This window comes from Branchiostoma lanceolatum, chromosome 7, assembly GCF_035083965.1.
Source record: "Branchiostoma lanceolatum isolate klBraLanc5 chromosome 7, klBraLanc5.hap2, whole genome shotgun sequence".
NCBI lineage: Eukaryota > Metazoa > Chordata > Leptocardii > Amphioxiformes > Branchiostomatidae > Branchiostoma > Branchiostoma lanceolatum.
Window position 1 is genome coordinate 18,755,054 of NC_089728.1, and position 25,950 is coordinate 18,781,003.

Consider the following 25,950-nt stretch of genomic DNA (forward strand, 5'->3'; position numbering starts at 1 on the left):
AATTTGTAGTCTTGTTAGGTTTTTTGTTTGGTTGTAAAATGCTCCGACATTTATTCATACGTGTATCTATGCATTATCGGACTTTTTTTAGCATAAACGTCCATTTGGAACGGTTTACAGCATTCGGTGAGTCCTATCGTTATGTTGGAAAATAGCTAAATTTATCATCATTCTGACAAAATTGTAATTTTTCCACAATGACTTACCTTTAAGTTTGTAGCGTCAGCCTCGGACGTTCTTAAAATCAAAACGACTGTCGCTGTTGTTTGTTCTTCACAGAGTATGAGGGAGGGTAAAAATGTGTATCATCGGATTAAGATGATTCAGAGCGTTCTCTAACTAGTTCTTTTGTTATTCTAATTCTAACGTCACCTTACCTATGCTGTGACCTCAAGTGTTGTCCTTGAAACGCCTTGAAATCCTAAGAGTTCACTGACCTTGTGATTAGTTAATTGACCTCAGTGCCTTGTGAAATATCGGATGCAAATTTCGAAATGTGTCAGACCAATAGTATATCAGGGCTGTGGGGGGTCAGTGTCCGGACGATGACACATTTTCCGACCAAGAGCAATTTTTACTGACCTTGTAAAGAATTCACTGACCTTGCGAAGAGGTCACTGACCTTGTGAAGTAATCACATGCATCAAAGCAAAAGACTAAGAACAAATCTGAACATCGCTGATCCGTTGCAAAAAAAAAGCGAAAAAAGTTTAGAACTCAACAAGTTGAAAATCGGACTCACTAGATAATCGAAGCGGCAATCCATTTTAAGTAGAGTTTGTTTGTGTACTTTATGATGTCAATACAAGTGTCTCTATCGAAGCAAACAATGCTTTAGGAGACGGTTAGACTTACATGTAAGCTTTGTGTCATTCCATTCTTTGTTATAATACGTAACGTTATGTACTTCATTCAATGTTGATCCTTAGAAATCATTTGACAGATTTAACACTGGGGAACATTGGACAGGCTGATTTCTTCTCTGTAGACAGTTCTAATTCACGGGGATTATTACTGATATCCCCTAACAGAGCCTTTATGAACTTTTCCGGCTTGTATTCGATCTTAGTGGAGACTATTTTGTTGTTCTTGTCCAGTTCCGCCACGGCGGAGCCGCACATTTCGATGAGCTGGCCGTTACCTTGGAGATCCATGTACTGCCCAGTGAAATGAGCCCAGTGACGCCACGTACGGGGGCGTAACTTTGGTCAGCTATCACTCCCTAACCATGAATGAGAAAGTAAAGTGATTTCATTTCCTCAAATACCCGCCAAGTGCCTTATCGTTTGAATGTAAAGTTTGAACATTCTGATAAAGAGATTGAATTTTAGACCGGAGCAATTGGTCTATAATGCTTTATAAGTATGGGGTAGGGGGGTAACTTTGGACAGCTATTACTTCCTAACCATGAATGAGAAAGTAAAGTGATTTCATTTCCTCAAATACCCGCCAAGTGCCCTATCGTTTGAATGTAAAGTTTGAACATTCTGATAAAGAGATTGAATTTTAGACCGGAGCACTGAATTGGTCTATAATGCTTTATAAGTATGGGGTGGGGGGCGTAACTTTGGTCAGCTATTACTCCCTAACCATGAATGAGAAAGTCAAATGATTTCATTTCCTCAAATACCCGCCAAGTGCCCTATCGTTTGAATGTAAAGTTTGAACATTCTGATAAAGAGATTGAATTTTAGACCGGAGCACTGAATTGGTCTATAATGCTATATAAGTATGGGGTGGGGGGGCGTAACTTTGGTCAGCTATTACTCCCTAACCATGAATGAGAAAGTCAAGTGATTTCATTTCCTCAAATACCCGCCAAGTGCCCTATCGTTTGAATGTAAAGTTTGAACATTCTGATAAAGAGATTGAATTTTAGACCGGAGCACTGAATTGGTCTATAATGCTTTATAAGTATGGGGTGGGGGGCGTAACTTTGGTCAGCTATTACTCCCTAACCATGAATGAGAAAGTAAAGTGATTTCATTTCCTCAAATACCCGCCAAGTGCCTTATCGTTTGAATGTAAAGTTTGAACATTCTGATAAAGAGATTTAAATTTAGACCGGAGCACTGAATTGGTCTATAATGCTTTATAAGTATGGGGTGGGGGGCGTAACTTTGGTCAGCTATTACTCCCTAACCATGAATGAGAAAGTAAAGTGATTTTATTTCTTCAAATGCCCGCCAAGTGCCCTATCGTTTGAATGTAAAGTTTGAACATTCTGATAAAGAGATTGAATTTTAGACCGGAGCACTGAATTGGTCTATAATGCTTTATAAGTATGGGGTGGGGGGCGTAACTTTGGTCAGCTATTACTCCCTAACCATGAATGAGAAAGTCAAGTGATTTCATTTCCTCAAATACCCGCCAAGTGCCCTATCGTTTGAATGTAAAGTTTGAACATTCTGATAAAGAGATTGAATTTTAGACCGGAGCACTGAATTGGTCTATAATGCTTTATAAGTATGGGGTGGGGGGCGTAACTTTGGTCAGCTATTACTCCCTAACCATGAATGAGAAAGTAAAGTGATTTCATTTCCTCAAATGCCCGCCAAGTGCCCTATCGTTTGAATGTAAAGTTTGAACATTCTGATAAAGAGATTGAATTTTAGACCGGAGCACTGAATTGGTCTATAATGCTTTATAAGTATGGGGTGGGGGGCGTAACTTTGGTCAGCTATTACTCCCTAACCATGAATGAGAAAGTAAAGTGATTTCATTTCCTCAAATGCCCGCCAAGTGCCCTATCGTTTGAATGTAAAGTTTGAACATACTGATAAAGAGATTGAATTTTAGACCGGAGCACTGAATTGGTCTATTAAGCTTTATAAGTATGGGTTGGGGGGCGTAACTTTGGTCAGCTATTACTCCCTAACCATGAATGAGAAAGTAAAGTGATTTCATTTCCTCAAATACCCGCCAAGTGCCCTATCGTTTGAATGTAAATTTTGAACATTCTGATAAAGAGATTGAATTTTAGACCGGAGCACTGAATTGGTCTATAAAGCTTTATAAGTATGGGGTGGGGGGCGTAACTTTGGTCAGCTATTACTCCCTAACCATGAATGAGAAAGTAAAGTGATTCCATTTCCTCAAATACCCGCCAAGTGCCCTATCGTTTGAATGTAAAGTTTGAACATTCTGATAAAGAGATTGAATTTTAGACCGGAGCACTGAATTGGTCTATAATGCTTTATAAGTATGGGGTGGGGGGGCGTAACTTTGGTCAGCTATTACTCCCTAACCATGAATGAGAAAGTCAAGTGATTTCATTTCCTCAAATACCCGCCAAGTGCCCTATCGTTTGAATGTAAAGTTTGAACATTCTGATAAAGAGATTGAATTTTAGACCGGAGCACTGAATTGGTCTATAATGCTTTATAAGTATGGGGTGGGGGGCGTAACTTTGGTCAGCTATTACTCCCTAACCATGAATGAGAAAGTAAAGTGATTTTATTTCTTCAAATGCCCGCCAAGTGCCCTATCGTTTGAATGTAAAGTTTGAAAATTCTGATAAAGAGATTGAATTTTAGACCGGAGCACTGAATTGGTCTATGCTTTATAAGTATGGGGTGGGGGGCGTAACTTTGGTCAGCTATTACTCCCTAACCATGAATGAGAAAGTAAAGTGATTTTATTTCTTCAAATGCCCGCCAAGTGCCCTATCGTTTGAATGTAAAGTTTGAAAATTCTGATAAAGAGATTGAATTTTAGACCGGAGCACTGAATTGGTCTATAATGCTTTATAAGTATGGGGTGGGGGGCGTAACTTTGGTCAGCTATTACTCCCTAACCATGAATGAGAAAGTAAAGTGATTTCATTTCCTCAAATACCCGCCAAGTGCCCTATCGTTTGAATGTAAAGTTTGAACATTCTGATAAAGAGATTGAATTCTAGACCGGAGCACTGAATTGGTCTATAATGCTTTATAATTATTGGGTGGGGGGCGTAACTTTGGTCAGCTATTACTCCCTAACCATGAATGAGAAAGTAAAGTGATTTCATTTCCTCAAATACCCGCCAAGTGCCCTATCGTTTGAATGTAAAGTTTGAACATTCTGATAAAGAGATTGAATTTTAGACCGGAGCAATTGGTCTATAATGCTCTATAAGTATGGGGTAGGGGGGGTAACTTTGGTCAGCTATTACTTCCTAACCATGAATGAGAAAGTAAAGTGATTTCAATTCCTCAAATACCCGCCAAGTGCCCTATCGTTTGAATGTAAAGTTTGAACATTCTGATAAAGAGATTGAATTTTAGACCGGAGCACTGAATTGGTCTATAATGCTTTATAAGTATGGGGTGGGGGGCGTAACTTTGGTCAGCTATTACTCCCTAACCATGAATGAGAAAGTAAAGTGATTTCATTTCCTCAAATACCCGCCAAGTGCCCTATCGTTTGAATGTAAAGTTTGAACATTCTGATAAAGAGATTGAATTTTAGACCGGAGCACTGAATTGGTCTATAAAGCTTTATAAGTATGGGGTTGGGGGCGTAACTTTGGTCAGCTATTACTCCCTAACCATGAATGAGAAAGTAAAGTGATTTCATTTCCTCAAATACCCGCCAAGTGCCCTATCGTTCGAATGTAAAGTTTGAACATTCTGATAAAGAGATTAAATTTTAGACCGGAGCACTGAATTGGTCTATGATGCTTTATAAGTATGGGGTGGGGGGCGTAACTTTAGTCAGCTATTACTCCCTAACCATGAATGAGAAAGTAAAGTGATTTCATTTCCTCAAATACCCGCCAAGTGCCCTATCGTTTGAATGTAAAGTTTGAACATTCTGATAAAGAGATTGAATTTTAGACCGGAGCAATTGGTCTATAATGCTTTATAAGTATGGGGTGGGTACGTGAAGGGGTCCCGAAGACACCTGTTTTCAAACAAACATTGCTAAAGGTTGTAAGCCAGTAACATTATTACAGCTACATGAACTAGTACAAAATGGTTTCTTGAATCGTGTATATTTTACAACATGTACCATACGGATTTTAAACTACTGCAAAGAAGGAACGAATTCTGTTGCCGAAAAATCTCTTATGGTTGTTCCCCGTAACATTCTAACGTGTGAATTTACAACTTTCTTACGACATTATCATACAACTTCTGTATTTCAAGCTTCACTACCTCCAGGACTTCCCAAGGAAACCCTTGTGGGAAAGCTCCGCGAAACTGACGAAGCGATGACTCGAAATCTTGTTTCTCTGCGTCATATAGTTCCTTCTTACAATATACCACATCAGCCAGTTATAGCTCCCGACCACGTCACTCTCCTCTGCATTGAAGACCTAAATACGAGGTGGGTACATAAAATATTATGTTATACGAACATGACTAAATACTAGTAAGAAAGAGGCCGTGATTATACATTTTCTCATGCCAGCCGCTTGTATATATCAAGCAACGACTCTGGCGTACTGGCGTCACTGTGTTAGAGCTGGCCGGCCGTCAGCCAATCAGATACTCTCCATCCTAATGTTGAGGGAAAGCTACTAGCCAATCACGTTGCCTCTCGAACGTAGGCGGTGACGTGATTGGCTAGTAACTTTCTCTGCAAGACGGGTGGATCTGTCATGAGAGGATGTTATTACAAATGACAACGCAATTATATAATCACCACAAAAGACAACTATTTGGTATTGCATAAAGCAAAACCAACATTGGTTCAGAGAGTTCAAAATAAAAATGTAAAACTTGAGATCATAAAAACAACAAAAACACGAACTTTTCTTCCATTAGCTTGAACGTGGTACTTTGTCCTGTTAATTGTAGTCCACTGATCTAGTTCCTTAAAGTGAGCTGACTCAGTCTCCCATCTTTTCACGAAGTTTTCCACCATCAGTTCTAGCGACCCTGTCAGATGATTCTTGCTTTTCCCCTGCACTCAAGTAAAATAAAATGTATTGTGAAACATCAACATTCATTTCACCTTACCCCAAGGGAGTAAATTATAAGCGAAGTAATCTCTCTCTCTATCTCTCTCTCTATTTGTCTAAACTTGTTCTGTCTGGTATGAGAAAAGATTATCACTGATTCAAACATCATAAAATTTCGAATCTAAGTCTTTTTTCACAGAATGGAGACCGTTCGGCATCAGATAAGTGGCCAAATAACATTGGCCATTGCTATAATCTTAACACTATTGATAGAAAGATCGTTAAAGATACCTCACTGATCAATACAATTGCATTGATCAACGACGTCTTTTTAACGATCTTTCAATCAATAGTATTTGGGATCTAAACGAGAAAAATTGACACTGGACACAGGCTCGGGTATAACTCCAGACAGGGCCAGATGGGGTCGTGTGGCGTAACAGCAGGTTCTTCGCCCCAGAACCCAGCGGTCCCGGGTTCGAATTCCCTAACGCCACCGATGTTGTGCCCTTGGGAAAGGCACTTAACACGATTTTACTCACTCCTCCCAGGTGTACAAATGGGTTTATTGTTCTCTGTACGTGGCACTGTCGAAAAACTTGAGTGCAGTGCCACGTCGTCCTTGTCTGTCCAAAAACGACGTAAAAAGAAAAAATAGAGATCATCCTTCCTGACGCCTCAAGGACCAATAGGTTCAGAGGAGGATTGAGTTTGAGTTGACTGGGTGATCATTGTAATATCAATGGAAGACATTGAAGAGCATTAAAAACGACATTGACTTACTTCCATTCCATGATAGCACTCTCAAACATGTTACATATTGTAACTGTGAAAAAAAGGAATATCGATAGATCTTAATTAGGCAAATGAATGTATTATTAGCATAATTAATTGTCCTCATTTGCATTATGTTTGAATGATAATGTCCACATTTACCTACTTTGCAAATGGCACAAGAATTAAATTCTCATCATTTATCGAGGAATTATGGGAATGCAGTGGATATTTAGAATTCCCCTTTATTTATGCAAATTAGCTCTTGATTCGCATACTAAGCATATTTTATGTAAATCCTCATTTAAGCTATTTACTTACCAAAAACCATGACGATCCATCAACCCCTTCTTGAGTTATTCTTTTAAACAAAACTGGCTCCTGCAATTATTGCCGCTAGGGGGCCCAAACCTATACGGCTTTCTTTTCTTACCAAAGGCTATCTACCATTTAAAAAAATCATAATCATAGCATGACCTGAACACGATATATCAAAACCGGAGTTCCGCTGCAGTACCATAACAAATCCCTAGGGGTCCAAAATCTTATAATTTCTAGTCCTCATGAAGACCTACCAACATACTAAATATCAAAACAATCCACACTGGCATTCTCTAGTTGACAGGCACACACACACACGGACAGACTCATGCATCCGAAAGCAAAACCTCATTGGCGAAGGTAACAATGAATGATGCAAGTACTTGAAAGATGATACTATGGATATATTATGGTTGACATCATACATGCAGTTAATAGATGATGTAATGTAATTTGATGCAGGAGTGATGCAACACACATGTGACCTAAGATAGGCGTGACCTGACCTGATTCAATCGCGCTTATAGCAGCCACCCGTAACCTGTCAGCCTATGCGGGGAGGGGCAATTACAGCCCCGGACAGCTGGAGCTTTCGTTATACAGACCAGGCGTGACGTAACAAATCTATAGAAAAAAAGCTGACGATCGCAAACTAACAAACAACATGCTGCGCCCAATAACATTTTCCCTAAATTCTGGGACATTCGTCAAACCTGTAAAAAGCAACAACAAAAAAGCAATCAAACTAGGGTTGACACAATCAGAAGTCCTGAATAGTCTATATTTGTATGTTGAAACCCGTAATCTGTTACTTTCACCAACAGAGAGCTACGTGTTTGTGGGAAGTTGGGAACTGACTATCATTTTGTCATAGGAGAGGGCTGTTGAGAACGCTGATCACATAGGCATGACTCAACCGAATGTACCGGAAGTGAAACAGGAACAGTTTCGTCTCTGAGTCAGTGGGGAAAAACAAAATCCCACCAGTACGAGAAGAAACAGGCAAATCTCAAAGTAACGAAACTGTCTTGATAAACAAATTGTTCTCCACATTTCGTAAAAGATGGTCTTACGAGTTAACATAAAATGTCTGAAGTCAACCTGATCAGCCTGGCCGACAATGGCTTAGACCTATGCTTCAAGAGTCATCACGACAAGGAACATAGTTATGGGTGTTCAAAATCCTATCCAGTTGCTTGAGTAATTATTTTTGGCGTTCTTTCGTTCTTTGTGTGGATCTCTCTGTAGAAGATAAGTATTGAAAAGTCTTAGTGACCAGCATGTATGTAGAATCCATTGTTCCCCTCGTTGGCATCACTAGAAAACCCCGTTCAAGCTAACATGAATGTGGAGAGTTTGGGACATTCTATCATACGAGAGGGCTGTTGAGAACACTGTTGTAGACATGACTCAGCCGAATGTTACGGAAGTGAAACAGGAACAGGAACACTGAGTCAGTGGGGAAGCACAGAACTCTCACCAGTACGGGGAGAAACAGACAAGTCTCTACCCAGGCAAGTTCACAGGCTGTGGAGTCTCAGACATCCCGGTGAGATTTAGACAAGTCTCCGACATCCAGGTGAGATTTAGACAAGTCTGTTTATCCTGACAAGTTACAGGGCTTCACAGAGGTTTATAAAGTCATATATAAGTACACTAGACGGCAAGGCAGTATAACGAGGGCACAGATACTGTATTCGTATTCAAGCTGAGCAAATGTCTGTATGAATCAAAATCGATGGCGGTAGGCCTGGGGTCAAAAATAAGTTTGGTTAAACGTATCGCAAAAACAAAACAATATCTTAATAGACCAACATTTTAACTGTTTTCAAATAGCTGTGGAATTTCTAAAGAGGTAGATTTGAGTTCTTGGGTAACCCTGAAAACAATACAATGTTTCAAGCTTCGAAAAAATGTAATTTTTGACCAATCAGACTTTGTAACATTGGTAAATGCCAATCTGGTGAATTGTTGGTTTCAAATTTGTATCATATGTAGATGATTAAAATGCCTATCAAATAATGGTTGCAAATTTTGATTGGTTGTCACGTCGTTATCCTCAAAAGTAGGCCATTTTGCGTTAGACAAAAATTGTGAATTTTAGCCATGTTCAAAGTATTCACCATTGTTTGATCCTTGCAGAAATTTGCTTAATGGTGTTAATCAGTATAGACGTGAAAGATAATTGCTTATGACAACAATGATTCCTATCTAAATACGCATTCACAAGGGAGAAGTTTCACAGTATTCATCTTCAACAAGAATGTTATTTCTCATCATCTTCATCATCACTCGACGTGTTTTCGCAACGACGGGGTTATACCGCCCCTTACGGGGTGACATACCATTTCGTTGGCTGTCATACAAGACGGGGATGCGCCAGGGGATGTTATTTCTATGTACCGTTTGACCGTGTGTCTGTTTCCTGCATAACTCGAGAATATGTAAATGAACCCTTATGATATTTGGCACGTGGTTAGGGGTGGGGAGACAGAAGCTAAGTGGTGTTTGCGCTCCCACGCGGCTTTTTTTGCAACTGCAGGGGTAGATTTTGTTCTAGAATTTGAAACAGTTAATATAACTCAAAAAAAGGTTGACAGATCTTTTTTGGTACATATCTTTTGGTAGTACGTAGATAGCTTAAGTGATGATTTATATATTCATTGATCAGTTATGAAAACACAAATCATGCAAGTCACCGGCTTATTTACATAATTCACGAGAAAATGTTACAATAACCTTCTTTACTAATATTGTCATACTTTGATCAACTTCTTCTCATCTTATGTAATTTATGCAAATGAGGGGATTATTTGCATAATCAGTGAGAAACATTTATTATACATCGCTCGAAGTGGTTTGTCATTGATGTGAGGTAGTAGAGCTCTAGTTAGGCATGTTTACTAAACAGCTTCACGTTCATTGAGTAAAATGTCATGTATTACAGATATTACAATAAGTAAACAGTTGATGATAAAATTAAAAGTTCTGCGATATTCGAAATTGCGTTAAAGACCTACACTCACTAATTCACATCAACCTTTAATGGCCTAATGACCAGAATAGATTCAAAAGCTATTTCAAAATGTCTACAATACGCATATTACCTCCAAGATTACAAATCAACGATTGTCTCAACGTAACAAAAAAATTATTCCCTTCTTTTTTTAAAGGTTGGTCTTTCGAGCTAAAAACAAAATGTCTGAAATCAACATGACTAGCCTAGCAGACAAGTTACAGGACTTAGACCTATGCCTCAAGAGTCAAGACAGCAAAGAACATTGTTATGGGCGGGCGTTAAGAGAAGCCATTCTTTGCCTGGATTTCTCTATGGAAGTAGAAGTCTTAAAAAGTCTTGGAGACCTGCATCTTCAGAAAGGCAAGCTGAGTAAAGATTCGGCAGAGTTTGACAAGGCTGCTGGCCTGTATGCCGCTGCCTTACTGCGCTGCAAAGATCCAGACATGGGACAAACACTGGAACATCGTATCGGCTACATGGAGAAACTCTCCAGACAACTGCTGCAGGGGTATATCCCACACTTCCGGTGGTTGTCACCAGACTACTGGGGTACAGCGGACAGCAATTTATTAAGGGTTGCAGAAACCTGTTACAAAGTAGACAGAAATAACAAAAATTCCCAGCATTCTGTTGAGGAGACTTACAGTGAAACATTGGTTATAGCAATAGAAAATAGTGATATGTTCTTTGAGGTTGAGATTTTAAAGTCTCTTGGAGATTTCTACCTTGAGCAAGGCAAGACAAATTATGATGTATCTCAGTTCTCCAAATCAACTGCTATGTACAAAAAAGCCCTGACAAGATGTGAGGATCCTGAGACAAAACAGACCCTACATCATCGTGTCAGTTATGCAGAGAAGATCATGGAAGCAGTGAGAAGGGTGAGAAGTCCTGGTTTCCGCTTTTCCATACACGAGTTTCCTGTTTCGCGCCGCCATTTTAGGTCATAGGTCATTCGGAGCACTTTCAAGCTGGGCTGCATGCACGAATACACATAATTAAGGCGGTCGGTGCAAAAGATATGAATAAAAGCATTACACTTTGAATGAAATTTTCGGGCAATAACATTAAAAACACAGCGCATTTCTGAAATAAACGTTCTTATACGTGGCAACCGTTGCTAGGCTTGACGACCAATATCCTAAATCGCGAAACTGGAAACTCGTGTATCAACTGTAGGTAGTAAAGATACTTCATCTAGATATACATCACAAGTAGTGCGTAAGTAGTGTGTAAAGACCTATACATCACACAATCGGTATACAGGCAAAAACGTAACTAAGTAAGAAGGATGTTTTGTAGAATACCGTTTGGTAAAGTATTGGGACGGCATAAGTGTGTGACACAAAGATGCTGACAATTGTTAATTAAATCATGCAGAAATCAGCGACAACGAAACCAATGCAGATTGGAATAAGACCATCCATGAGTCCGATACGTCAGTACAATTTAGACCACTTGAAGAAAGGTGAATCATCTCTTACCAGGGGAGACCTGCAGCTGGACTCAGCTGAGCAGCATTTTGCAGCTGCACTCAAGACTGTACACATACCAGGTAAGGGAACTTTCAGGTGAACATTCTGTTATTTTTGGAAATCTCTATAAACAAATATGTCGGCAAACAGCCATCCTAGTATTGAACTCTTTTTTTGTTTTGAGCAAAACACAAAACATGATAATACTTTTTCGTCACAGAAAGTTTGTGACACAATTTGGTGAGACTGTCCGAAACGGAATGACAATCAAAGGGTGTACTTATGCTCAAGGCAGGGTGCATCAAACACGGGGAGTCAGTCCAGGGTTGCGAGCCCTCCTGCCACCAAGACACCAACATAGTATTGAACTTGGTATATACATTCTATTAAGCAGAGCCTCTCCCGTGACCTATATAATATACCTTGGGAAGGCTAGTATGCTAAACCGGGCCGAGGCTTCTTTTGTGGGTGTGGCTTTTAACCACAGTTAGCCAATCAGTGGACCCACTTAACCTACAGAAAACTGTTGGTTCTGTGATTAGACTTACTTAGACTTAGGGGCCTCCGTGTCCCGTTCTGTGATTGGCTGATTTTAACTTTATTTCAGATCTACAATTAGCTTACAATATGAATGCAGCTATTTTTCCTGTGGTCCTTAAACAAATACATATACACATCGATACAACATTACGCAATACTGTCCCACAATACATTAACAAAGGATAACTGGATAAAAAGGTTCGAAGATAACGGAAGAATATCAATTTCATGCAACAACTGTCCTATTCCAGAGGTGTGAAGCGCTAGCCACGCCCACAAAGTGGAAACCTCATCCCGGTTTTGCACAGCCTCCCCAAGGTATATCCATACACATACCGCAACGCCAAAATATATAGAGAAACAATACTATCACAGTCCATAACAATAAACAAGTACAAATACAATATCGCCGGAATATCGTTCAAAGTTCGTTTCCGGTTAAGGGCAAGTAGGATACAATCTGTCTATTAGACTTGTTCCTTTGGTGTAAAAATGAGGGGCCTTTTTCTCCCTTGGATACAGTATAGTAACAGACAACATGTGACTATCGGCCTTACTGTAGTTTTATTCAATCAAGGTACTATGCCCAACATTAAGTTCATTTCCATAGATCCCACAGCCCAGCAGTACCAGAGAGAGGTGGAGCCCCTGTGCAAGTTGGGGGATGTCTATAGTAAACGAGGTCAGCAGACAAGAGACGGGGGAGACTTTGTCAAAGCAGCAGCACTCTACAATGCAGCAATAGCCAGGTCAGAGGATCAACTCCTCAATGGTAACATAACAACAGATATTAAAGAAGTAGGGAAGTCATTCATCAAATGTATTTTGGATATTCATTGTAATGTAAGCGAAGAGAACACAGAAAGCCACAAGAAACAGCTGAAGGAGATGCGGGACCAGATCAAGCTGAAAATGGAAACCATCGACCAGCATCTGGATCCCTATGAACATGATGAGGATGACCCATGTTTTAAAGGGATAGAGGCAGAACGAGCTCAGGCTGTCAGGCAGTTGTTTGAGAACATTGCACGACAAAGGAAAGAGTTCATCAGCCTGCTTGTAAAAGAGTGTATTGGATTAATGGGCCCTCCTCCCTGTAAGTATGCCCTGATAGGTTTGGGTTCACAGGCCACAGGACTGGTTACTCCATACTCTGATCTGGAGTTTGCCATCTTGGTAGAAGAAGAAAGTAAACCATGTCTTGTGTATTTCCGCAACCTCACCCACTATCTACATCTCAAGGTGATCAACTTGGGAGAAACCATTCTCCCAGCACTGGGAATAAAATCTCTTAATGACTTTTACTCCGAGGATCCCCTTGACAACTGGTACTATGACTCTGTTACACCTCGTGGATTTGCATTTGATGGCTCCATGCCAAGGGCAAGCAAGACAGCACTGGGCAGACAGGGAACTATGGACAAACCACTCAGTGAACTCATCTGCACCCCAAACAACATGGTTTCAATACTTCAAAAGGATGTCACATTATACCTGAAAGAAGGATATCATCTTGCCACAATCTTGAGAAACCCATGCCTGCTAGCAGGGGACCAGGATTTGATTGACACATACATGGTAATCACAGAGAAGACACTGCGAGCTGATGGGGGCAAAATGGCTCAACAACTGGCACAGGAGACACAGAGGGAGAACATCCAAAACTACATTTACAGTGTTGAGGAAACAATTACAGCAAAGTTGATTGATGTAAAGAAAGACATCTATCGCTTTCCATCTTTAGCGGTTGACTGCTTGGCCCTGTCCTCAGATATTAAACCTACTACAATATGGATGATGATAGATGAAATGAAGAACAAACAAGTGATCAGTCCCAACAATGCACACCACCTAACAGTGCTTACCAGCATCTCAGCAGAACTTAGGCTAAGAACATACATTGCAAATGGTGGACAGAAGGAAAATGCTTCAGCTTTGGCCTCAATGGAAAGAGTTCTAAATCAACAAAAATCATCCATACAGACCGATGAAGAACTGCATTTGACAAATGCACTGAAACCAGTGTTTCATTTACCAAATGAAAAACAGCTTTTCAGATACTATCACACAGCAGTTCCTTTAAAATCTATTTTTTCTAAATGGTCTGGAAAGAATCCAGACCTACAGTTATTCCCTGATTTCTATGATACTTCTCCAAGAGTCACAGGACATATGTGCAATTCGTTATGCAAATATAGGCTGGCTATCAGCTACTACTATGAGGCCCTCGAGACAGCTGATGGAACTGACACTGAGGATAACATGCTTCTACTTAGCAAAATTGGAGATGCTAGTTTGAAGGTTGGTGATAATCAGAAAGCTGTCAGCTATTATGAACAGGAACTAAAGATGCATGGAAAAATTTATGGACAGAGTGTGCATGTAGCATATCGTGGGATCATACTTAACAACCTGGGACTAGCCTGGTGCAAGATGGGAGATCTACATAAAGCAATCAGCTACCATGAACAGGCACTAAAGATGGCCAGGAGTATCTATGAGCAGAATAGAGCACATGCTGACATTGTCATTGCCACCTCACTAAACAACCTGGGTGGAGCCTGGAGTTGCCTTAGTAATTACAGGAAAGCAATAAGCTACTATGAACAGGCACTACAAGTGAATAGAAGGCTCTATGGTGAGACCACACCACATCCTGCCATTGCTACATTACTTAACAACCTGGGCGGAGTCTGGAATAATCTGGACGAACACAGGACAGCAGTTAGCTACCATGAACAGGCACTGCAGATGTACCGGAGTATCTATGGTCAGCAAACAGCACATCCTGACATTGCTATAGGACTGACCAACCTGGGATCAGCTTGTGATAATCTTGGTGAATACAGAAAAGCAATCAGCTATCATGAACAGGCACTACAAGTCTTTAGGTGGATCCATAGTAAGACACACCCTTACATTGCTACATCACTGAACAACCTGGGTAATACCTGGGGTAACCTGGGCGAACACAGGAAAAAAGTTAGATACCTTGAACAGGCACTACAGATGAGGAAGAGCATCGAAGGTTTGCAAACAGCATCTCCTGACATTGCCTTGTTACTAAACAATCTGGGGACAGCCTGGCATCACCTGAGTGATCACAGGAAAGCAATCAGCTTCTATGAACAGGCACTACAAGTAAATAGGAGGATCTATGGTGAGACTTCAGCACATCCTCACATTGCCAACTCACTTGGCAACTTGGGGTCAGTCTGGAGCAGCCTGGGTGAACATGGGAAAGCAGTTAGCTACCACGAACAGGCACTAAAGATGAGAAGAAGCATCTATGGTCCACAAACACCACATCAGAGTATTGCCAAATCACTCAGCAGTTTGGGATTAGTATCACATCGCGAAGGTGATTACACGAAAGCAATCAGCTACTATGAACAAGCACTGCAGATGTTCAGGGGTATCTATGGTCAGCAAACAGTACATCCTGACATTACCATCTCACTCAGCAACCTTGGGGCAGCCTGGTGTGCCCTGGGTGATTATAGAAAAACACTCAGCTACTATGAACAGGCACTGCAAATGAAGGAGAGCATCTATGGTCAAGGTACACCACATCCTGACATAGCATTGCTACTTAACAACATAGGGACACTTTTCGTGGAATATCTGGGTGATTCTGCAATAGCAATCAGCTATTTTGATAGGGCACTGCGGATAATGAGAGGTATCTATGGGGCGAGTGCAGCACACATCAACATTGCTATGATGCTCAACAACCTGGGTGGAGCCTGGAAAGGCCTGGGTTCATACAGGAGAGCAATTAGCTGCTACGAACAGGCACTACAGATGCTCAGGAGTATCTATGCACCACAAACAGCCCATCTTGAAATTGCCAAAGCACTCAACAACCTGGGAGTAGCCTGGTATAATGAAGGTGATTACAGGAAAGCAATCAGCTACTATGAACAGGCACTGCAGATGGAAAGGAGTATCTATGGTCAGCAAGCTGTACATCCTGGTATTTCTAGATTACTGAACAACCTGGGTACAGCCTGGAATACTCTGGGTGAGCATAGGAGAGCAATCAGCTACCATGAGCAGGCACTACAGATGGAAAGGAATATCTATGGTCAGAGGACAGCACATCCTGACATTATCACTTTACTTGGTAGCCTGGGGGAAGCCTGGCGATGTCAGGGCGATTACAGGAAGGCAATTGTCCACCATGAACAGGCACTTGAAATGTCCAGAAGTGTCTATGGTCAGACTAAAGCACATCCTATGATTGCTGGATTACTGAATAAAGTTGGATTAGCCTGGAGTTGTCTGGATGAACACAGGAGAGCAGTTAGCTACTATGGACAGGCACTACAGATGCTCATGAGTATCCATGGTCCGCAAACAGCACACCCTCACATTGCCACATTACTCAACAACATAGGGATGATTTTTCAGCAACATTTAGGTGATAGCAAGCAAGCCATGAGCTACTTCAACAGAGCACTGCAGATGATCAAAAGTATATGTGGACAGAGTCATCATCTCATTGCCACATTATTAAACAACATGGGTGAAGCCTGGGCTGACCTGGGTGATTACAGGAAAGCAATTAGCTACCATGAACAGGCACTACAGACAAGGAGGAGACTCTATGGTCCACAAGAAGCTCATCCTAACATTGCCTTATCAATGTACAACTTGGGAGTGGTTTTGGTCAAGTTTGGTGATTCCAAGAAAGCTACCAGAACCCTCCGACAAGCCCTAGCTATGGCAAACCAAATCCATCATCAAAATCACCCGATGGTAAAAGCAATTGAAAGGCACCTTGCAAAAATCAGTGCAACATCTATAGATGAAAGATGAATACGTATTATGCTTGTTGATATTCTAAATCCGAAATATTCAGACTATCATTCCATTTTAGTGACATTGATGTACATATGCAGCGTAAGAACCATTAAAAGTATTAAGGTGGGGAACAACAGATGATAAACCGGATACAGTTGTAAATGTGTAAATGAACGAATGACAACAATTGCCTTTACCCATTGGATACGTAAGCAGTGTTGGGTGGAGACAATTTTAGAATAATGTCTAAGTGATAGCTTATTGGCAACTGAAAAAATTTGAAGATGGGAAAATTTACATGATCAGACAGTATTCATGTAATGTTTTCATCTCTCAGAATGTACAGTTCACTAAGTGTGCAGCTATATGTCTGTAATTTGAAACCCTGGTATGGAGACAACAAGACTGTGTGCTGTACCTGGGACAGTTTGGCCACCAATTTAATATTCTTCTATAGTAACAAGTACTATATAGTTGACATGCAGGGCTTTCAACACATGTGAAAGGAGTTTGAATCCTAACTTTTGTGGCTCACCTGACTTGCACGCTACTGGCAAAGGTGGCAAAATGGGACTTTAAGTTACATTCCATTTCTACTTGCACTTGTGGAAAAGAGTCCTTTTTACATTGAAGTTGTTTACACTGCACATAACACCCCTCTGCCTTGCCACAATCCAACACACTTCTTGTAGAGAATAGGTGGACACCCTGAAGTGAACTGGGTCAAAACCTATTGGTTTCAAATTCACAATACAGCTCAATTTACTTACTTTACATATTTAGGTACAAGACCAGGTACATAAATGTGGTGTGTCCTATATGAACACAGTCTTCTGTTAAAATAAAACCACTGTTGCTAGGGTACATAATAGTTCAGAGTTTATGTTAATTTTGCATATTCCCTTAACATGCATTAATATCCATACATATTCTAACATTTAAAGCTCATCATTCCAATTTCTGATGAATATGAATTTTGAAATATTGTAATTAATTGCAAAGTTGAAGAATAAAGATCGATTAATTGTTTGATTCATTGATTGATTGATTGATTTTTCAGTTGAAGAATAAAGATTGCTCGATTTTTATGCCTCAATTCAAATGCAGTTTTCCAAACAAAATTTCTGTTTTACTGAGTATACAACAATAATGAAACGAGATATCAAAACCGGAAGATCCGCTGCAGTACAGAATCTAGCCGCTCATTATCAATATTGACCTTCCTTTTCCCGACCCCTACATATCTACCAAATAGCATGCAGAATCATACACAGCATCTCGAAATTAGGTTGTCCACAAACAAACAAACAAACAAACCATACACACGCAACCCGCTGCAGTACCGTCGGAAAATACCAGGTGAACTTGACCTCCTTTCCACAAACACTACGCACCTACCAATTATCATTAAGATCTATCCCCAACTTCTTGAGTTATGCTGTTGTTAACCTACATACGCACCCACACCAGCTGGCGCAGCAGAGAACATATCCTTCTTGGCGAATAAATAATGCAAATCAGGACCTCTTTTACATAAAACGATGTTAAGATCATTCAGATATCAATGGAATCTGACCTTGGAGATTATCAAAACTAAACAAAAATGTGGTTATTGGTGGAAAATGTGCAGATAATGGCACCTTGGCGCACCAAATCCGTGTATGTGTTTTTCGCACACTTTAAAGATTATCTAGAACTCACTGAAAGGCCGTTGAGATCAAGTTTGAGACGCCCAGTAGTCTGTTAACGGTCTTGCCTCTGTTGAATCTACACTTTAAAAGATGTTTACCTTCATATATTCCAAGTTCACAATCGTGTAGTCTGGTTTTCCATATTTCTACTCGATGTTTGTGTCGTCCAGGTTTCCTCGCTCGGGCTCCAGGTAACCAGTGTCTTTCTTCAGTTTCTCCAACTCCTGTCTTGCTTTGGTGACGTCACTCGCAGGACAACCGATGCCCCATGACCCTGATATTCTTGTCTGTCCTTTGGTATTTTTTTGAAGGCAGATATTTTATATGCAATGCAAATATATGGACATAGACTTGTATAGGCATGTTTTTGTACACCCTTTTGTGAGGGGGTCTGTAACGTCACCTATTGTCGATGAATATATATTCTGGTTGAGATATATGCAAATACTTTGCCCATCGCACCCTCCCGAACAGGCCCGCTATCGCTCGGTAACGTTACCTCCCATAGTGGCCCTGCCCTTTCAAGCCGGTAAAATCGCTTCTGGCGACGTCACCACCAAAACAGCTTTCAGCCAATCAGAGGGTTGGATTAAGCTCATCTAGAGCAAAAGCGCAAAGGACGCTGGGATGCTATCAATCAATCAGGTTACGTCTTACATCGCTACTTTGGGTTCAGAGCAAAATAAACGACTGTTTGTGCCAAATAAGGCTAGCTCATTAATCATTCATGAGGTACTGACAATAACGCCGCCAGAGCGATAGCGGGCCTGTTCGGGAGGGTGGCCCATCGAAGTTGGATTATATCCGACAACTGCGATTTACACAATATGTATGACGAAAATCCTCGCCAAACTACAAAATAATCGTGGATGAGGCAACTTGACGGTAATAAGCTGTTAGCTTGAAATGCAGATTGATTTTTCATCGATTCCACTTGAACAAACTTTGATTAGTCGTATTTACAAAAAAATGGTGACTAAAAATAAAACACATATCGGACACCCTGCTATCTGATTGGTCAACATCGTGACCTCTGGTAGTATGGTGGCCTCGTTATTTTTTTTGTGCTGTTGTTGTTGATTACAGTTGTTGACTCCTAGTCTAAAGGTTCTGGATTGCGATACCTAGTTGGTTTCAAGGCAATTAGCACTTATCAGCTCGCGACTCAGGTAAAAATCAGTACCTATCGTTTAGGGACAACTTCCCGGATGGGAAGTAAAGAGTCTAGTGTAACAGAGTAGCATGTTGGGCACGTTAAAGAACCCACCATGCTTAGCGACAACACTAGATGCTTCCCGGTGCGAGCGACACGTTGGCGACCTCTCTGTGATTTGACACCGCGCAAAACGAATTTCATCGATAAAAGACGTATCTTTTTACGCTTTGTGTGTTTTGTTGTCGCTTTAGTCATACTTGCACGCTTTGCATGATGTTACCAAGATGAAGTCAAGGGTAACACAAATCCAATTTAGAACGCAGCGAGGCCGCCAACGTGTCGTGGGTCCAGTGAGAAAGGGGCTTTAACGTACACAACCTCCATACCTCAAAGCTTAATTTTACGTTATTATATGCCGTCAGACCGGTTCGCTCGTTATGTGCATGTGTGTTCTGAGCCACAGAAGTAGGGACGGTCCCATGTCATGGACGGTCGTATAGTATTTCGTTCGATGTGCAGTGTTATGACTTGTGTTGCGACTAAACTAAACATTTGTCAAACACTAACGGCTGAGAGAAAAAGGTTCTTGTCTGGTACAGTTACGGTGTAGCGAATTATTGGCAATATAATTCATTTCGGTGTCATTTCAATAAATATCATGACTAGATATGCAACCCCATACAAGTATGATACCCTCACATATTCATGGCTCTAATCATTATTATCTTTTATTTACAGTACAATTATTCAACCGCAAAACACATTGAGATATTTTGTGGTACATGAAATTCGTGCTAGGTAAAACATGTACCACAAAATCTTTTTTTTTTATTATTTCTCTCTTAACTTACATGTCTGAAATGAAATATCAAAACCATTAAAACTACTGAGATGAAAAGGACGTCTGTCACAAGCCTTATTAATAACATGTCTACAGGTTGTCTACACTTGTTCGTAAACTTACCTGAAACGTGGGATTTTCATGCAGTAGAGGTTTGTATCTGTTCACGCGACCTTCATTATACAACAGAGGTCAAACCACGAGGTCACAGTTACAGAAGAAACCACTGTCTGAAAGGGGTCAACGAAAAAAATCTAATCAAAGAAACGAACTCAGCTAAAAGTTGACACCTTTACTGATTTTTCTGCATTTGTATCTTGGCAAATCTCTTATTGTTAAACATTTTTATTACCTCAGTGGTATGTATAGTCCTATGGTCCAGTAGTCTTAGAGGTGGGGTCATTGCCCGCAGCTAGTATCAACGACAAGACGTTATGTAACTTACTGCTGATTATTTATAGCTTGCTTGCGTTAACTTGTGAATAATAGTGAAGTATAGATTATGATTTGCAACGTTATAGTATATGGGGCCAAAATATACCCCAAACCATCTTCTGTGTTTTCTTTCATTTCTGTAACAACAGATTGCAAGATGAGATACATATAAGAACCTGCTCAATGAACTCGAAAATACCCGACTTTTTCTTACAACAAAGACAGAAGGCCCATATTTGTACTTCAACTTCATGGAAGTTACTTCAGATTGAAGGTCGGGGTGCATGCAGATAGATACTAAGCTTGCAGAGTGTCCAAATGACTGTTCAAATGACTGTAAGATGATCATATTTCAAAGTCAATGTCTAAAAGAAACACACCGTTTTTTAAACGTTACGACACGTGGCTATGTTGTATTTCCGTGGAAGCCTCGAAACATCACTTTGGGTTGTGTATTGCCCCGTAACATTGATTTGTACTCGGTGGGGTGTGGGCTCATTACCCGCACACCGTGGCCTTTTCCCGCCGAAACTAGCCACGGGTGAACGGCCTCCTCTTGACAACCACCTGTTCCTGACGTCATCCCAATGGCCTTCCCTGACGACTCTACGTTTGCACAATCGTTACTAGTGCTCCCTGTTCCATCGTTGTTTACGCTGCTTCTTCCGTTTGTGAACGACGTTTTTTGGACGATTTTTGTGGCACGACGGTTTCCTGAGGTGACGTCAGATATCCCGTCAGTCCCTGCGGCCTGGCCGAACATCATGTTGAAGGCACCGCCCTGTCCGTGTGCTAGCGATAGGTACGTTTGAACCTGGGGTTAAAAACAGTAAATTGATTAAAATATTTCCCCAACTTTTGTCAGGCTTTTCATTTGACAACGTAACATTGTATAGCCTGGAACCTTCCTGTAGTTCGTACTAGAGTAGCATACGTAGCCAGTTGATACTATCTACCATTGACAACATTGTATAGCCTAGAAACAACTTCCTATAGTTCTATTAGATTAGTATAAGGCTACAGCAAGTAACTTTTATGGATGACATCCTCTGCAGACTCCAAATTTAGTGTGCGCAGGCGAAAAAAAACAACGAGGGCAAAAAGATATCTACATTTCTAAACTTGAATACCATAAACCATGTAAGAAGAATTAAAGCGATAAAACATGGTATTATAGGCAACAAGTCTTTTATCCCTTTATTCAATAAAAGAGTAGCTAATACTGATGTCAACTTTAAAATCATTATGAAATTTAGATCCGGGTTTGTATAGCACATCAAGAACGCAGAGAGAAGGTTTCCGTACACTGTGCTGGGCATTTGAGTCTCATGAGTCATGCGGCAGATTGACTGTGACTAAATAATGCTGGCTCTGCTCACTTCGAAATCACCATTTCTACATGTGCAGATGCCCTTTTAAGGCATCTAGAACGTTAACGTTTTTGCAATGGATCAGACAGACGTTTGAAACATATTGCCCCGTTTTAGGTATATTGACGATTGCCAAAGGCTAAAAAAAGGTTCAAAATCAGTCGAAAATCGATATCAATGCGTGCGCTAATGTCATCCATAAAATTTACTTGCTGTGGCCTTAGAAACAGTAAGCTATAAGTTGAAAGGAAACGCAAGCAATATTAGGGTCCGAAAATTGGATTTTGAATCGAAAGTTAATTTATTTAGTAATTTCTGCACATAATTAGTTCAAACAACATTTTCACAATGTAAAGCAACGGCCATTATGCAAAAATATGCGGTCGTTGTGATGTGAGACTCACTGAAAATCGTGGCCGGAGTATTTGTAGGCTCGCAAAACTAAGACTAGTAAGAGGATTATCGTACAGCACGATTTTGCGCGGTTTGAAAATGCTCAAGATCAAAATATGAAGTTATTATTCAAATGTGCTAGACAATCTTTGTAAATGTCACTACCATAAAGATTTCAGCATTTCTTTTCTTTCTATTTTTTGGGGGCTCTAATGTTGCTTTGGTTGCAGGCTTTTCATTTACGACATGTTGGATTTCAATGTGTGCACGTCTGCTAAACACGTCAATATGCTGCTGCTGCTTAACCTTCTCCCTGCTGCCTAACTCTGTAATCAATAGGGTATTGGGTGTCAAACGGCTACTTCAGTGTGCTCAAGGTTAATACAATTACCCGCCGTCGCTGTGGGCTTCAAATCATAATCATTATGACGTCATTGAAAAGCCTCTATGAGTGGTAACCCATCTCCGTTTCTTATATATAGCGTTTAGGCCACACGGTTGTGCAACAACTACACCATGGGCCGGGGTAGTCCACTGGTTGTGGTGTCTGTAGGTAGGAATTAACACTAAGGTATCAGCAAACTGATACAATATGTATGGGCACCACAGAAGTCTAGTGTGTTCGCAACATAAAGGAGAAGATAGAAATCACCTGTACTGTTACTGTTCAACCAAAGTGATGTCACTAACCCGTATAGCAAAAACGCCAATCAGCACGCAAAGCTCTAAGTCACACCAAATGTAATTTTCTATGAAGACAAAATATGATGACTAGTAAACACTCTCGAAGGAGGCACCATTATATACGGATATTAACACTATGAACACTACCAACTGGATTTGGGGTTAAACGGGCGTTTTGGGGGTCCTTACCCCCATTTTACCTGGACCCAAGGAGTGAAAAGTGGGTTAAAATAGTGAATTTTCCCTCCTTTTCACCCCCTATTTTGGGTGAGGACCCCCAAAACGTCCGTTTAACCCCAAATACGGTAATGTGATCGACTAGTGAAACGCTAAGAAATCCGTGTTATACTGTTAAGGTGAGAGTTTTTTTCACTGATAGATAATCCGCTTAAAGATTAATGTGGAGAATGATAAAGTACCCAAGCAATATCCTTGAGTCGTCACCCAACGTCAATGTCTGTACCTGTCTGTCGACTGTTTTCCGAATACTCAACGGAAAATCCGAGTCTTCCACGTCCACAGACCTTCGTAGACTCTCGTACAACCTCGTAGCGTAGTCTCGTTCCTTCGTCAGCTTTTCCTTCTCTCCGATGACCTCCTCTCTATCTCTGACGGCGTCCGAAGCGAGCTGCTCCGCTAGACTAGCGCGTTGTACCGCCTCCTGCAAGCGGGCCAGTGCCAGGTCTCTCTCGGCGGTCAACTCCTGGCGTTGCCGTTGGAAACCTGACGTGACAAATGTGCACGAACACAAACCTCCATTATTCTCGAATAAAGACGTCATCAACCCAACAAAGGTGACGTGACAATTAGATATATTTGCCCTAATTGTTATTCCAGACGGAATGAGCTCACACTATAAACATGAATAACTCAATCTGTACAGGAGTCACACGGTATTTTAGAAACTCCGACAGCTAGGCACAAATAGAAAGAATGAAGGGAACACATCTCTAGTGTTTGCAAACCCTTTTAAAGAAAATGCTTATAGATATCTGACGTTGCCTAGGAAAATCCAAACATTCTCTTGAAGCACTCCTCTGTAATTACATGGCATTCTCATACCTTGCGAGAGTGCTTAACCATTACTATCATAATGGGTCTTTTTTTTTAACCTTTATTTAACCTTGGAAGTATATAGTATACTCTTCGGCCGAGGCCGTTTTTCAAGAGTTCAAGGGAGAAGGTCAGGGGTCCTTTTAACATACCGGGAAATACAACAAAACAATTTAAAAAAGATAACATTATATACACATACCAACAGGTCTTTTATTCTGTATTCAACCAACGAGGTTTCATATATAATATAAGACCTCCTTGATTCAACAGTAAACATGAGCTTGTAGATGTGTATACATCTCAATAGACTAAATACAACAAATGCAGAAACGAGCTTGTTAACGTTGTAACGTTACCATCATCTAAAGCAACTACACTGGGTATTCATATGCGATGAAACACCTTGTGTATACAGCTCAATTCACTAGAACCAATGACATTATATAATGTCCTTGCTAGGTCAAATGCGGGAAACAGCTTGTTATACCATCATGGACAGTAACTACACTGGGTATTCATATGCAATGCAACACATTAGACTGTCAACATTAAACTGTACATGTACAGCTCAATTAACTAGCCTCCGATGCAGACTCCTCCCGGCTGTTTCTTTTTCAAGTTACAGTTTTTATACTGTTACATTTTTTTTTCTTATTACACAACACAGGAAGGACGGAAATATCATCGGAGGGCAATGAAATTTCTTGTGTTTTTTTAATTAATGAGCGCGCTGATGTCATCCATAACATTTACTTGCTGTGGCCTTAACATAACACATATAACATCACATGTGAATAGCCAAGGGTTAGGTGGGAGTTGCGGCTTCCCGTTACGTCATAGTTCCCATACGTCACTGCCTTTGGCCATGCGGACTAGGAACCATTGTTTTTTAATTAAGTCAAATTTCTATCCGTGCTTGCTTGTCTAAAATATATGTTAAAGTTCACCAGAGGGTCAACCTAGGCTAGAGTCAGAGTGAAGTAGCATTCTAGAAGAGTTAATTGATATTCAAACTGAAGACAAAAAAGGCCTTTAATTTAGCTACAATAGATATATGTTTGCATGCCCTGTCGGTCGTCCGACTCTGCCCTTTGATCAGGTTCCATCTGTCAAACTTTGTACGAGTCAGCGATCGTACGTCAAGATATTATGAAACATGTTCGTGCACGAGTCAACAGAGTGACGTAAGCGAAACTATGACGTAGCGGGAGGTCCATTTCCCATCAGCCTCTCGGCTACATAACAATAGTCAGCCCGAGATCAGAGTGCATTTGAGTTTCGTCAGTACTGCATTGTACAACTGACCAGGAAAGTAAAGTAAGTAAATTCCTTTATATTTGGTGCGTTTAAACTCTGTATGAATATTTGGGCTGGCCGCGGGTGATCACGTGATCACCCGGTCGTGGAACATACAGGTACGAACTGTACTCAAACCACCATCTTTTTTTTACTTCTGTGTTCTTGTTGAAAATCTCGAATGTCTAGACTATAGATGCTGTTAT

General features: G+C 40.6%; 1 protein-coding gene across 1 annotated transcript; it reads right to left on the reverse strand.

Annotated features, from left to right (window-relative positions):
• Positions 1-20,800: 20,800 nt before the first annotated feature.
• LOC136438457 (uncharacterized) lies at positions 20,801-24,230 on the reverse strand. Its single transcript, XM_066433247.1, has 2 exons — positions 23,856-24,230; positions 20,801-21,759 (listed from the first exon to the last, which is right to left on the reverse strand). The coding sequence occupies exons 1-2, from the start codon at positions 24,171-24,173 to the stop codon at positions 21,352-21,354; spliced, it is 726 nt and encodes a 241-aa protein (XP_066289344.1). The 5' UTR covers positions 24,174-24,230; the 3' UTR covers positions 20,801-21,351.
• Positions 24,231-25,950: the final 1,720 nt, after the last annotated feature.

Excerpts from the sequence above, each read along its gene's own strand:
- LOC136438457 (XM_066433247.1), bottom strand. The coding sequence starts at position 24,173 with ATGACGTCTTTATTCGAGAATAATGGAGGTTTGTGTTCGTGCACATTT. Across the intron at positions 21,760-23,855 it reads GGAAAACAGTCGACAGACAG|GTTCAAACGTACCTATCGCT; the intron begins GTACAGACATTG and ends TTTTAACCCCAG.